Source organism: Cyanistes caeruleus, chromosome 2 (genome assembly GCF_971803275.1).
Source record: "Cyanistes caeruleus chromosome 2, bCyaCae1.hap1.1, whole genome shotgun sequence".
Classification (NCBI taxonomy): domain Eukaryota; kingdom Metazoa; phylum Chordata; class Aves; order Passeriformes; family Paridae; genus Cyanistes; species Cyanistes caeruleus.
In genome coordinates this window covers 26,399,927-26,416,130 of record NC_141702.1, presented here as the reverse complement: position 1 = coordinate 26,416,130, position 16,204 = coordinate 26,399,927, and the positions used below count along the sequence as shown (strand labels likewise).

General features: G+C 35.9%; 1 protein-coding gene across 6 annotated transcripts in view; it reads right to left on the bottom strand.

Annotated features, from left to right (window-relative positions):
* PHF3 (PHD finger protein 3) overlaps positions 1–16,204 on the bottom strand; it is a 52,072-nt gene that overhangs the window by 32,309 nt on the left and 3,559 nt on the right. The window contains exons 2-4 of one of the 6 annotated variants that reach the window (XM_086876191.1): positions 9,036–9,304; positions 3,471–3,545; positions 207–323 (exon numbers count right to left, since the gene is read on the bottom strand). The exons of 1 other annotated variant lie outside the window; for it this stretch is intronic. Coding sequence is in view for 1 of the 5 variants with exons in the window: in XM_086876192.1 (XP_086732318.1) it covers positions 9,036–9,279 (244 nt within the window). In the remaining 4 variants the exon portion in view is untranslated. Of the gene's footprint in view, positions 1–206; positions 324–1,356; positions 3,043–3,470; positions 3,546–9,035; positions 9,305–16,204 lie in introns of those variants that run through there. 4 more of the 6 variants (XM_086876189.1, XM_023922425.2, XM_086876192.1 and 1 more) reach the window with 4 other exon arrangements.

Genomic DNA, 16,204 nt, shown 5'->3' with positions numbered 1-16,204 from the left:
AGGCAAACAGCAGAAAGAGCTGATCCAGAAGTGTAGAGTATAAAAATCACAGTTTTCTCACAAGACAGCATTTTAAAACTCTCAGCCCCACCCATATCACATATCTGCATCTGTAATGCCTTTCTGGAAGAGCTTTAAGTGCAGCAAGCACTTAACCTCCCAGGACAAGGAACATTGTCTTTGGTGAACTCCTCTCCTCCACTAACCTGAGAAAGATTCCAGAGGTCGCTCCTGAAAACAGGTTTCCTAAGAGGCAGTCAGGTCACTACACCAGCCATTCTCCTCAATTGCTCTAATTTTGGTTCTTGCAGTGGTAGTCTCTCCTATTTAAAGATCCTATGTGTGATTAATGAATTCTGGTCCCCATGGGATGCAAAATTTGTGACATCAAGCCAAACAGCCAAGTGACTTTACATAATATGTAGGAAGGTCTAACAAATAAAAGAGAGGCTCCAAACAATCAAGTATGCCTGTTTTTCACTATTAAAGACACCGTCCTTGAAGCATTTTAAGCTAAACTCACATGACATACATAAGATATCTAAAAATTTCTAAGAAATGCTTACTTTAAAATGATATCAATTAACTTATTGTGATATTGATCACAAAAGTAAAAAAACCAAGAAATTAAATTAAAAATTGTTAGAATTCTTAGACCATCTCAGAAAATCTCTCAACTCCTTGTCCTTCTCAAGTCTGATATTACTGCAACTTAAAAAAAACAATGCCCTTGTGAAGACACTACAGTAACAAGAATACTTTTAAAATAACAAAAATTTGAAACCGTAAAACACTGCTGAATCCAAAGACTGATGGTAACCAAGTCTATCAATCTGCAATCATCCGCCATGAAGAATTAAAAAAATAAAGTAACCAAGCAACGCATTAGAAGTTCAAATATTAGAAATTTTTTTATCAGTCTCTTAAGGAAGGCTGATCATAGCACCAGGCAATCAGCATTCTGAACCTCTGTAATCAGATGGCTGCCAGGAGCTGAAAGCTATGAGTTTCTTAAGCTAACAATTTATGGTCATTCATTTTATTTTAACCATAACTTTTAGTTACTGCATTGTACACACCAATTACAAGGAAAAGTGTTTGTGGAAATTCCTGCCCATCTCCACTCTCTAATCCACAGAGCCACCTTTACATCTGTGTATGTTTACAAACATACAGATATCACACACAAGGTGCATGAGGCTGATAAACTTGGTCTTACTCCACTCAAGTGTGTTCCTTAATCACTTATTTGCTACAAGCTACATACTGGGCACATTGGCAAAAAAATTACATTGTAACTGCCCTACTAATAGGGGCATTGTCTAAGATGGAAACCTGAATGAGACAGACCCTCACCCTAACTCCAGCTGCCCATTCTCGTGTTCTGAAAGCTTATATCCTCCCAGCAGGTCTGCTTTGGTATTTGTGTTTTCATAGTGTTCCTGTAAAACACGAAACTGGCTTTTGGGAAGAGACTGTGACAAAACTTCTCCACTTCTGTTCCTTATGTATAGAACTGAATTACTAAGCTATTGAAGACAACATGAAAAATAAAGACTACTAGGACAGCTTCTGAAACAACTCTGGAGCACATTAAAGGGCTGACATTAGTCTTGGGCTTTACAATGTTCTTGGTCAACTTAAGGAATTTATACACTCTCCTTTATTAATAACAAGAGACACATTCAGTCTATTATTGACAGTTTGAAATATTAGAATTACAGTATTTTCATACTTACAAGAAAGACTCTGTGCTGTAGGTTTAATTTTACAGAGGAACTGAAGCACAGAATCTTGCTAATTTCAAACCTGAGCTACAACTCAGCTAGTAAAGACAGCCTCATGAGGCCCCTGATGAGGAGCATCCACACAGACCCTGCTGAGAAGAGAAAAACTGGCAGAACAGCAATAGATACAAAAAGGACTAGGAAAGTAAATCATGAAGGAGAAGTGGAGGTAAAGAAATAACCCTAGGAAAGGTAAAGCAACAAAAGCAAAAGAAAGAACAAAGAAGTAGAGATGATCTTAGTAACAAGTATCTAGAGATTATCTCAGCAATAAGTATAGAAATGAGAAAAATGAAATAGGAAAAAAAAAAAAAGGAATAAATAAAGAAAAAACTTCTCTGAATAGGAGGAGTTGCACACCAGTGTACAACTGAACAGACTGCAAATAAGAAAATTATGTGTCACATTCAACACATTCATACCAGAAAAGGCACTAGGGTCCTTCATCTTTCTTCATGTTATTTTGAGTTTCTCCATTACTTGTAAAGTATCTAAATTTCCAAACTTCTGGACTATACTGCTGATTCACATTTAAATATGTTATACCATAATAGAACAACATAGAGTAAAAACAAATTTAAATTTGTAATTTAAATTGCAAATTTAAAGCAACATTTTCCCAATGCTAAAACAAAAGCATGACTATTTTTTAATTCTTTAGCAATGCGAAACTGAAGAAAACAAGTCTTACTTTCTGGTGAAAGAGCAAGTAAAGAGAAGAAAACAGCCCTAAATACATCAGCAAAAATTATGACATTTATAAATCTTTACTTTTATTAACGTAAGACTTTCCTCAATTATTTTCAGCCAGAACTAAGACAGAAAGACTCAGGTTTTTGACACACTGACCAAGGTAAAAAAACCAAGTTTATTTCTACCAAGTGTAGAAATAAATTTCTTTTCTGTAGATGTTAGCCCTGAATTTCTTTTGCTTAGGTAACCACACCAAACAGAACATCACTGCTGTTCCAGCTTTGCACTGCTGTAAAATGCTATGTCCAGCTGAATCACACTAATGGCAGGAATGTGCAAATCCACAGCAGATTCCATATAAGCATCACAGATTAGATGGAAATGGTTGAATATTTTAAAATTTCTACGTTATACATCAATAACTACATAAAGATGTAACATTATGCTTCAATGAAAATAGTTTAGTCTAAAGCAGTAACTACCATGTCTAGGTAAGCCTTCAGAAGAGCTAATAAACTTCAGTGAAGCAACCAAACATACAGAGATAGTAATATTTTGTCAGTAAGTCTCAAGATCAAAAATGAGGATGGTATACTTTCTATGAAAAACCTTTTTTCTACTGACATTTGTGATGCATATGTTAAAGAAACAAGATTAGAAATACTTTCTGTTAAAAGAAGATATATTTTCAAGAGAAATTATGTGACTGATGACATAACTTACTTCAGGAAACATCAAACTCCAACTGTTTTACAAGTTCACCTGTAGCCCACTGAACTGAGAATTTGCCTGCAACTTGGGTTGACTGACCAGTGCAAGAAAAGAATCACAGTAAGTAACATGAAATATTAACTGGACATTTGCTCCCATTCCCCATTAATGTCTGCGTTGTAGAGAGGTAATTGTATAGTCTTTAGAATAAAGACATATGAAAATCAACTAAGATTAATAAACTTAATACAGTATGTATCTTGACAGAGGACTGCATACCCATATTATTAAAAAGATGGAGCTACATCACAAGCCTCCTGAATTGTAGTTCTTTAGTGACACAAGCCTGTTACACTGGAAATAAGAAACAGAAAAACACAAATTTCAGAGTAAAAACACCACACCAAACCAAGCCCTTTAATGTAAATTAATTGATTTTATTAAGAAGGGATTCTTCATGTACTTACCAATCAGACAGCTAATCTAAATTGCTTTGCAAATCTTAGTACAGATACAACCTCTCTCTACCCATGAAACTGATGCAAAGGCATAAATAACTAAATACTTAAGTACCTAAGTACCTAAGCTGGCGAATACAGGGAGTTTGCCACCCACAAACAGAAAAAGGTGCAAAATAAATATTCTCCAGGTTCTCAATACCAATACAGTATATTTAAATTTTATACCGAAAAGTTACTACCTTGGTCATAAAACACTGTGTAGCTGTTCATATGGACAGCTTGGAAGAAGGAAGGCATAAAGAGGTAAGAAAACTGAGAGAAACAACTGTAGACCAAATTTTGAAATCTCAAAGCTACATTCAAAATTACTTCATATGTAGGAGGAAAAATACTTGCACATTTGGCTTTAGTGAAAAGAGCCTGAAATGCCTAACACAGACAGATATCACACCAGCCAAAGAAAAGCGTTATTTGCAGTTAGAAAAACTGGTTTGGCTTCAAAAATTCACTAGGCGATCATGATTTTAGCAGAGGTAATGCTGCTTTTAACAATACTCATGAAAACACAGACTAAAACTAGAAAAAGCAGACTGCACTCAAGGGAAACATTTTCCCAGCAGCAATCCTGAGGGACAGGAAAAAAAAAAGGCAATTAAAAAGATGTCCTCAACACATTTTGTACACTCTTACAGCATCAATCTTCTTCATCATTTATGCTAAGTACCCAATTCGATAAACATACCCATAAACTAAATTAGTTAAAAGCTTGATTTTAATATGAAATCTAAAAATGTCTCCAGATGATATGCAATTAAAATTCCATTCCCTGTATTATAACAAATCCAACTACCCCAGTAAATGACATTCTGAAAAGTTACACAGTTCGTAATAGCTAAGAATTACCAATTTAATCCAAATGCTAAGTTATTTAGCTCACTGGCATTTGACCAGTATCACCTGCTATGCTCACAGATGGATAAGTTTCCAGCATGTCTTCCAACAAGAACAGAACAAAACATAAATCACTAGGGTACTATTCAAAGTTGAAATAAATGTGTTGCTCTTAAAAGAGCTGTCATATTCTAAACTTCAGAGTTTCCACTTCTTGTGAATGAATTGCTCAATAAGGTAAAAAAATCAACACAACCCCAAAAAGCATGCTTCCACACCCACTCACACCACTCAAACATTTAAGATGGCCAAGAGCTGTTCTACATAATATAATTTTTACATTGGTCATGCACAGCTTGTAAGAACAGCCACCTGATCAACTTGATGAAAAGAAGCAGAGAGGCACCTAAAACATGAATTGGGACACTTCTGATGGCTTCAAGAATTTGTATTTCATTTATTTCTCAAAAGTTTCATTTTGTCAAATTCTGTCCTTTAACTGGGAAGGAGAGCAGTTATATCAATTTCTACTATTGAAACATGGTCCTTCTGCTTATACCTACCTCAGGACAGGAAGAGCCCTCCATAACTGCTAAGCTCCTATGAGCTGCAGTGAATAAGACGTGGATAGTCTGTACCTTGATTCACAGACGTAACAAAACTTCTAAACTGTGCTGTAGGACCAGCATTCTCCTCAGTCTAGCTCCATAAACCAACAACCTAAGTACATCTTTATAGTTTAGCAGTCACCCTTCACATACATATTCTAAAAGGATTTCAGCAAAATTTGACCTCTACCCTATTAAGTTTGTGAGAGTCATAGGCTTATGTTTACCTTTGCTCAAAGCCATAGCCAGGATCACCCACAAAGAATCTTGTTCTCTTCTCTAAATACGTAATTATTCAATCAAAGCTAAAAAGGTAACCCCATTCATTCTATTGCTCTAACCTCGTTCTGTTACTCAGTGGCAATTATAGAGCAAGTTCAGCACGTTTGGTCTGTTCTGTCTTTGGTCTCTGCTGGTCTTTGTCTGACCAACAGTGTCATCTAACTAAAGAAATTATCTAAATCCAGCAATCTGGATTGAGGCCAAGAGATAAACATAAATCTGCTTTATTGGTACTGATATAGTTCTGCCTGTCAATAGATAGGCAACAGACATCCATTGTCATAGTCCTTCTATTTGTCATGTACCAGTACTGCTGACTGAGACTCTTGGTACCAGAAAGACATGGACCTGGTGAAGTGAGTCCAGAGGAGGCCACAAAAATGACTGGCAGGCTGGAGCACATGTCTGTTGAAGAAAGCCTGGGAGAGCTGGGGTTGTTTGGCCTGGAAAATAAGCAGACACCTCATTGCAGCCTTTTAATACTTAAAAGGGGCTTATAAGAAAAATGTGAACAGACTTTTTAGTATGGCCTATAGCGACAGGACAAGGGTAAAGATTTTAAACTGAGAGAGGGTAGCTTCAGATTGGATGTAAGGTAGAACTCTTTTATTATCAGAGTGGTGAAACACTGGAAGAGGTTGCTCAGAGAGGTGGTAGATGTCCCATCCCTGAAAACCTTCAAGGTCAGGTTGAACAGGGCTCTGAGCAACCTGATCTAGTTGAACATGTCCATTGCAGAGGGGCTGGACTAGATGACCTTTAGAAGTCATCCCTTGCATACCACATCATTCTCTGATTCTATACTACTGTTCTCCCCAGGAGATGTAGTTATAACTCAACTTACAAAACCTGTGTTTTCTGGATAGATGTCTCTATGTGTTACTTACAGGCATGCACTAGAACTGTTTAAAAGACGTACAATCAATTGCTACCAGTATCCATCACACACAGTCAGGTAACAGGTAACTCACCATAAAAAGAGCTTAGTATTGACAAAAAGCTTAGTTCTTGATGAATGACGTGCAATGTAAACCCTAAACCTCAGCAAAATATGTTGATGAGTAACAACTTTGGATCAGGCCAGTAAAAACTCCCAACAAAAACTGATGTCCAGGAAGCAGTAAGAAAAAGAGCAGAAAACAAACCCACACTCAAAACCAACTTAAGAGCAAGAGAGAATGAGGTTCTGAAAACAAAAACACATGATCTCCAAAATAAAGCAGAGAAAACGTCTCAATCTTGAGAAACAAGGCATGCGGGTAAGAAGCAGGCCTGAATCAAGCCCTTCTCATATACTCCTGTTCACATAAGAAATTTCACACTTACACAGTTGGGTTGAAGGCATATAAAGATATCATCTTGTTTGTGCATAGGTTTTCTACTCCTGAATTCAGTTCACATCTGCTTTCAAAGAAGTATTAGTGAACCATGCCTTCTGCTCCTCCATTTTATCTAGAAGATATGATTACTGTTTTAGCTACAACACCTGTCCTCAGTTTAAGTATTACTACCTTTATCTCCTCAGCTTGCTCACAGCAATCAAATAAGCTGTAGCACGAAATCTGCAGCACTTCTAAAGTTCTACAAAACAGAATACATTCCAGTTATTCAAGAAGCATCAAATATGATAAATCGGTCCTTTGCTGGTCCTGTGAATTAATTTCCATGAGCACTTTGCTCCTTTTCATAAACTGTTTAATAGTCTAGGCATGGGTTATGCAAAATACAGAATATATTTAAGCAAGTTTTGTCAGGAGAGTTATGCTTTTTTACTTTTCAGACAGATTGAAGTTGGTGAACAGATAAGCTTCCACCTAAACTGAGAAAAATAGCTTTTGCATGGCTTAATTCATATGAAGGGTACTACCATCTTGAATAACCACATTCTTACCAGCAGACTACATCAGCGGTGTTAGATCACCAACAGCATCAGACAAATAAAATAATCACAACTATATGAACTTCCAAGGAAAAAAGACAAGCAAAGAAACTGTACTTCAAACTGATGCTCATTATTCTTAACTAAAAAATTGTAAACACATACTGCAGTCCTACCATGTCAGAATAAGGACAGTTCCTATCAAGACCTACAGAGAACAAGCAACAACAAGAACATTTCATGTTCCTTCAGACACCTACATTAACTCCAAATTAACTTTACTGAAATGTAGCTCTATTGGTGCTTTCAGATTTAAAAACAAAACATTAAATTCATAAACTCAGCATAAATCAAATCAGCTTTGAATGCCTTAGTCTTCTGACAGCCTGAAATAGTAGCCACCAAGTAAATGCATTTGCTCACTTATTTTTAAGGACCTTGAAACTAATTGTGATTATTTAAGTACTAATAGTATTAATTATTGCACTACTTTCAGGAGAAATATGTGCCAGGAAGCACCTGAAAGTTTCTTTGTACCTTCCAAAATATTCAGCTGTACCCTATGAGTCAATTAAAAATTTTTAAATGCAGTACAGGTTTACTGGAGGATGCACAGGATGCGATCTAACAAAAAAGTTTGCAAGAGACGTGGAATGTGGTTTGGTTTTGTACATTATAAGGCCTTATGCATATTAAGAGGGATACAATTTTTATTTGGCAGGTTACAGACAAAAATGTGTAAGAATACAGACTATTACAAGAGGAAACAAAAGCATTAAGGATGGCCTCAAAAATGTTCTTCTGAAGTAGGAAAAAAGCACCAAATATCTTGTTTTGGCTTGATAGCTTTTTCATTGCCTTAATCAACATAAACTTTGATTTACAGTTTTCCATGATGTAATGCCACCTAATTTAGTGAAGGTGAAAATTTAGTCTGTTAGTAACAGTAAAAGGTCCCCAATTCTTTATGATTAGGAAATCATAAAGATTTTCAGAAACAGTTCATAAAACTTGCTCAAAAAAAATTAAACATTGATATAATAATGCAACTGCATTAATCTATAACACTTCTCAATAATGAAGCTAAAAAATTATGTTTTTTAAACTTCCAGTCAAATAAACTTCTAAGAATAGAGTATATTTTTGTCTCTTGCATGAAATTCAGTGTAATTATGCAATAAATTCTGAGATTATTTTTATTTAAAAGTTTGTTGTAAATTGTTTCCAAATCAGGTATTCCAAACAATAAAAAAAATAATTTTATTATCATTCAGGGTCTTGAAGCCAACCAAAGCAAAACATCCAGAATCAGCTCAGTACCAGATGACCTAGCACTAACAGAATAACACTGAGGTCAGAGCTGTAATTTGTACAACTCTCCTGCTCCTACTGCTAATCCAGAAACACAGTATTTTTTTAAGCCAACCAGTGACTTCAGTGATCAGGCACAGTATCTACACTAAACAAATCTTGACTTTCATTCGGAGCAATTGACAGATAAAGCCTAGGCTATTTCTGATTCACAGAAGGAGCTATCCTCTATTGTTACACTACAAAATTAAGACCTGCACATAGTTTACATGCCAGGCATGTATGAAGTGCATCGAAAAAGGGCAGCAAGGCGACAGAAATCCCAATTTATTATTTCTATGTTACGAAAAAGGGCTGGTACTAGAGTGAAATTGTATTTTAAACTGTAATCTTAAAAAATTGTAAGATTTACCTGTAGAACAAGGCATCTGGAAATTGGGGTCATTGCTATCCAAAACAGGCAAACAGAACTGGGCACTTGCAGATCCTAGCATAGGATCCTTATCGCTGAGCATGTTCTTCAGCGAATCCTCTAAGACATTTTGACTTGTACTAAAATCCTCACAGACTTCATTCTCCAGGTTGGATTCTAGAAATAGGGCATCATCTAAGTGTTCAGTAGGAATTAAATGGTTAAATGTATCAACTATATCCATGAAGACTCCTGTGTGTCTTTCAGCCCTATAGAAAGACAAGAAAAATACCATAAGAAAATAAGCTACAAATTGTAAAACACCTAAGACACCAGCAAACTTTTTAGCTGTTGTGTTTTATAAAGAATGCTTAAGGTACTTCAGAATTATAAAAAATGATTTAAAAGCTGATTATGGCTTAGTATGGCCCACTGCATAACTAAAAATCAATTCCCTAATTATTTTTAAAAGAAATTCCATGCTAATCTCTTCTATCAGCATCCGAGTGCTGACACTTCTACAGAGTGTCTATATAACAAAGATAACTAAACAACTCCTTTCTAAAATTTGTTTAAACCTTAACCAACCCAAGGGGGTAGGACACCAGAGGAGGAGGATATCAAGAACAAGCGCACCTGGAGATAGCAGCACTGTGAGCATAACTCTTCTTTTTTTTAAATGTAAAAATGTGAGGTCAGCTTCCACTAACATCAATGGAGCTGAGAAGGTTCCAGAGCCTGCCATACTACTACTATGTACTACTGAGAAGAACTGTATTTCTGTTCAAGGAGCTCCTAATAAGTACTTCAAGGTTTTATTGCTATTATTTTTCACCAGTCAATACAATTACAGAAATTTTATATGAAAATCTGACCTCAATGAAGTACATGAGAATTCTAAGCTGTCATCAAAAGGAGGGGCCTTTTGAAACTACAGTTTTGAAGAATTTTAGGTGAACTTCTAGAAGTTTACCTAAGGATTTGTAAATAAGATGGCAACTGCATCTTGGAAGGAATTCTTTATTTTCTAGGTCTTCTTTGCAATGTAGCAGAAGTGTAACTACGGAAACAGAGACTTAACTAATAAGTTTGTATAACATAACAACAAAATGAAAAAAAGTCAGCAAAACACTTCTTCAGAAGTTTTTAGCATATACTCAAAGTGGAGAAAGATAACTATAATAATAAATATGACCAGACAGATAAGGAAAATGGAGCACTGCAGTACCACCTGGCTTAATTTGGCACACAGGATAGTCTGAAAGGCCAGTTTTCGGCACACAAAGCTGTTAAAGCTTTTGGAATCAGCAAAAGGACACAAATATTTTCCTGCTCCTTCCTTCATCATCCTGCTCCCACATGAGACACAGAATGAACACACTAATTAAAGGAAAATGACAAGCGAGAATTGGAGTTTGCAGTGCTTGAATTACTTTCTAGATGGCTATTCCAGCAAGCTGCCACTAAATAAATCCACTACTTACTCATGCTCAACAGAACATTAAGTGTGCTTCCTTAGACACATTAATGGGGCATTTCTGTTTTAGCAATCAACTGGGAATATGCTAGCCAGATATATGTAAGGGCTCTGCTATCATTTCAACCCTATTTATGCCATTATTTTGTTTCATAAATTTACAAAAACTATAGGTTTAACACAAACTGTTTCATTTTGTTTGGGTGGGGTTTCTTAAGGCTTTGCTTTTTGAGTTTCTTTTGTTTATCTTTTTTTGGGGGTTTTTTTTGGTGGTTTTTTGTTGTTGTTGTTGTTTTGGTTTGGTTTTTTGGTGGGGTTTTGTTGGATTTTGGATTGTTGGGGTTTTATTTTCAAACAGCAAGTCTTTCTTCCGTATCCCATAGAGCAGCTCAGAAGAAAGAAATAGCCAGGGGTATGGCATTGTGCCTCTGCAGAGCATGGTTATTTTTCCAATTTCTACACTAACCACAAAAAAGCAGTCTAATACACAAGATCCTACTGACCAAGCAGCCAGAAGAAAGGAAAGCTTGACCAAATCACGTGCATTTAGTAAAGAGGCATGAGACTTTAGCAGCATGTCATAACTTGAAAGCTCACTCACCAAAAAAATGGACTGCTTTTATCAAGCAATGCAGTGCATCTACATACACATCATACCAACCAGCACCTAGAGCAGCCAACATTGTTTCTGAAATTCCAAATCTGGCAACAAATGAAGAAGCAAACTATTGGAATAAGTACTACACTGCACTGTATAATCAGTTTTTATTATTGTACCAAGTAGTTACAGCAATCTGATACTACATAGGATAAACTATCAGAGATGCAGTGGCTCCAAGTAAGAAAATAAATTAAAAATGCCCCAATACAGTACTTTAAAGCACCTTCCAGTAATGACAGGCTTTTTTCATGTTAGCATCACATGAGCACAAGAGTAACAGCCACAGGATAAAATTATGATGAACCCTGACATTAACAGGTGTCAATGACACTGCAATAGAACACCTACACATTGTGAGAATGCAAGAAATCTTTTGCATCCAACATCAGAAAGTGGCAGAGGCTTTGAAAACACTTACAATAACATATCCCAAGCTTTTTTCTGCATAGGAGAACATTTATATATTTGTTACTCAACTATTATTGTGCCCAAAGCAGTGATGACCACTTCATAAAAAGTTAAGAAGAAAAGCTTGAGAAGAATATTAGCTCTTGCTACAAAAATCCCTGACAGAAATTAACTCTGTCTTTAGTGATGTGATGAAGAAAAATACTACCTACACTTTTGTAAGACTACCATATAGCCATTCAGAACACTAAAAGCACTGGGAACTGTTAAAGCAACTCTACATGCAGTGGCCACAGACTCCTTCAATGAGTCCTACATAGTTAGTATAGAAAATTCAAGAGGAATTTTACTGAAAGCTTTGTTTCTGGAGCATAAGTCTATGATCAAGTATAATTTCTACACAAATGCTGCATCAAATAAGTTGGGGGCTTGCATAAAAATACTACCACCACAAAATCTAATCTTAAATAATTTGTTCTACCATTTTTAGAACAGAAAGTTTATGCCAGCAAAACATATCAAATCAAAATTTTGCTTTACCTAGTTCAAAAAATCACTCTGCGATTCTTTTTGTAATTTGTATAAGCCATTTAAAAATTATTTCTAACATTACTAGATTAACTATCATAAGAAGTGTAGAATCTGTGGGACTGAGGATGAAAGATAAACTTCTTTAGCTAGACAGCTGTTAGAAACAGTTGCCGCAAGAAAAAAAAAACATCTTTCCCTGAATAATGCCTTGAGTGTATGAATTTTGAACGGCTTATTTTGCATTTGAAACACTTTGAACATCAGGAAAAATGGCCAGAGGTACAGGTAAAATCACAGTTAAGATTTTCATGCTCACTTATTTCCAAAGATAATCCTAACCCCTCAAAGGAAGAATGCATTACTCCACTGGAACACAGCTGTGTCCTCCACTTGAACCCTAGTGGCCAGTGCCTCAGCAAGGCTCCCAGCAGATGCGCACATACCAAGCGAACTCCCATCGCACAGTAATTCACAAGCGCTTTCCCAATGGGGAGCTAATCAGAAGCAACAGAATATGAAAAGTATTATGCAGGCAGAACCAGTCAGGAGCGCTCATAAATGAGGCAAAGGAGCAAGTCCCAGCCAGGCTCAGTGAAACTTCTCCCACCCCACTGGCTCCTGGAGCATCAGGGCATGTACTGAGACTGTTACAGCACAGCAGCATACTGTGGGTATGTCTAGATAAAAGAAGAGCTCACCATCAAGAAAATATTGAAATATAGAGAGCATTCTCCTCAGTTCACTAAATACATTTCTCTTACACTTTTGAAAATTTTGTTTTGATCAGCCTCTCCACTGCAAAAACAGAAGCAACAAACACAGAAGTAACATTGCAACAACTATAAAGTAACTCACAATCTATGTCATTAAATGATCCAACACTATAAACTGCTCTGTTAGAAAGCACTACTGTCAAATCTAATGCCCAGAATTTTCCCCACATTATGTTTACTGTAAAATTTCTTCATGCTCTCAACATTGTTTCCTTTTACAGTCTGGGTCTTTCAGTTTAAAAAAAAAAAAAAATTCTTCCACTGCTGAATTACTTTATTAAGCCACGTATGCTATAATATTGCCTCCAATCCCAACGAATGTGGTATGAAATAAACATGCTGTAGGATTTGCCACAGCAGATTTTTATGTTCTCCCCATTTACCATATTTTCATTACATCTTCCACAGTTCTATATGACTTTCTAAAATTTAAAAGGTAAATAGCCAGAATGATCACTAGCTGAGAAAAGAAACTGAGATCTCAAACAAGCATATCCTTCCAAACTAATCTTGGAAGGAAAGAAAGACTAGAAACTGGACAAGAAATATTGTACATCTTTAAGCTTTTTCACTGCTTAGTTTGTCTATCAAAGAGGCAAAGAATTACTTCAGTTCCTGTTGTATTATTTTCTTAATCACAACAGGGAAAAGTAATTTAGTGAAGATACCCAACTTCATCTGCACGTTTCTACGATCTTATCCAAAATGCATCTCAGGCAGGGGCAATCACTATTTGTAATCACCACCAAACACTCCGCGTGTTTCTTAGCTGGTGGACAATCCAAGCATACTGTTGACTGCATTTTAAATAGTCTCCCTTAAACATCAGCATGTGAAAGTGTTTCATTTTTCAACTACATATTTGGATATATGTTAGATACATTCGTCTTGGTATTTTTTTCTTTCTTTTCCTTTACATTCATTTTGTTAATTTCTTACACTACTCCCACATAATTTATTTTACTAAGCAAATGTTAGGTTTCCCTGTAATTAGTCTCTTTCCTTCCCTCTCTGCCCAGGGGGTGAATTTAATAGATCAGTTTACCTTTTTAAGTTGACTTCCATATTTTAGCTTATATTTTAAAGTTAGTAATATAAGTTAGTAACTTCTGTATGTTTAATGATTGTCAATTTAAAAATAAATCTGTTTTATGAAAGTCCTCAGCAGATGGACTTCAAAAGTATAAAATGTTTCTAGGAATGAATTTAACCTAAAAACAATTGTTTCCTAAAAGGAACAAAAAGAGGCAAAAATCTGAGGGAACTTAACAAAGGAAAAAAATCCCCAACCTAATGCTTATTTAGGATACTCAAAATCCTAGATGTTGAATAGCCTATCTACTTTATTGACCTGTCTGAATAAGTGAGTCTGAAACTGCTGAAGATAGCACAGCAATGCTACAATTCCTTCCATTTCACTGAAGTACCTTTCTGAATAGTGTCTGTCACTTCCAATTCACTGAATCTGTCTAGTGCTTTTAAAACCTTTTGTACATCTAGTTATTGCCTGGACTACATGGGAGACACTGCAACATTAAAAATACAAGGTCTCTGGACCTTGTGCTTACGCACACCGAATGACCAACAGAAAGCACTTGTAACTGTAACAAACTCCATTTAAAAGATCCATATTATATTTATTTCTTCAAGTAGTAAACTCTGGTAGGAGAATAAACAAAAGGAACAAGTTATTTGGATGACTATCACCTTAGATGTCAAAACAAATGGGAGAAGCTGACCCAGCACTATTACAGGAGAATCAGTAAGTAACAATAACTGACAAAAACTCTTCATTAAAAGACGAACCACATCTTAATTGGCATGCAATTAGGTAATAACACAAACAGCTTAAAAAATATAAATCCCCTGCTCATGCTGTGTGGCAACTACTGTCCCTAAAAGGGCCACTCAATGTATGAAATGTCTATCTTTTTTCATTGGAGCTGTGATGTCAGACCACCCCACAGGCTCACTTATACCCTGACATTTAAAACCCACCTACCAAACAATGTTACTTCAAAACCCTGATGCAGGTTTCACTGCCACTCTCTTCCTTCCTCCTACAAAAACTTTAAAGTTTCAGCTTGCAAGTACCTGATTGAAAATTAACGCTAAGTTACCATGTACCCATGTTGCCATGCTTTAAGCACTGGAAGCTGCATGCATTATGTTCATGGATATTACAGCACCAAAAGCCAGAACAGAAACACACATCTTCTGTAGCTAGAGATTTTACCCAATAGCGTTCACAATCCAAATACATCATGGTATTAAAGAGAAAATCAGTATCAGACAGTGCATCAGAGGCAGTGTCAGTAAGAAGACATCAACTTGACAACTTTTTGGTGAGTTTACAACTCTCACACCAATGCACCTTCTACTCTGGTTCATATTGGCTTAAATCCCATCATCTAGGGCAGTCTTCAAGAATTAAATTAACTCAAAAATATTTTTGTGAACAAGCAATGTGATTTACAAGCATATGAATGGACATCTAGCCACAAAAACGCATTTGGAACTGTTAAAAGAAGATTCCAGTGTCCCTTCTCAAAAAAGGCAGATACAACACTTGTATAGAATATGGTTTACTGAGCTTTAGTCTTTAAGCTTCATCAAATTTGACCTTCCTCATTTACTTATCTCCCAAAAAGCAGGATACTGGCAAAAACCTGCCTAACAGGAACCAAATAAACTAAATAGGTTTATTTGAATCATCAATATTGCTGTAAAGGAGAGCCAGGTACACTCACTGACAAACTTGTATGCCGAAACATCAACCCATTAGGTATCCATAAGCCACCTGTTCCCTTATGTGAATCCCCTACTTATTATTTATTAATTTAATACCTCATTTAAAATTTAAGATCCAGCTTTTAGTGGCATCAAAACAAAGCTCTGCTACAGACCAAAAAACAAGAAATGTAAATCTGAGCATTTTGTTAATTGTTAAGAAGCTCTTCTATATTATTTCTGTGTTTACCTCACTCTGAAGTCTTCAGACACCAACTGACACAAACCCTTGCTACTAAAATCTCTATAGACATGATAAAAAATAATCACCACCCAAAATCTATCTAGATTCTAAAGCTATGTGCAGCTCCCCTCAACGACAGAGCAGATATCTTACTACTTGCTATCATGGTATTTAACAGAGCAGACAGCTCAAGATACTTGCTTTATTAAACCTTCAATATTCAAAACTCATTCACCAGCCATAACTGTACATTAGTGTGTACCTCAGTAAACATAAAGGAAAAGTAAATTTAAAACAAAGGATTAGAAGACAAGAGAAACATTGTCTTAATCATACAATATCAAA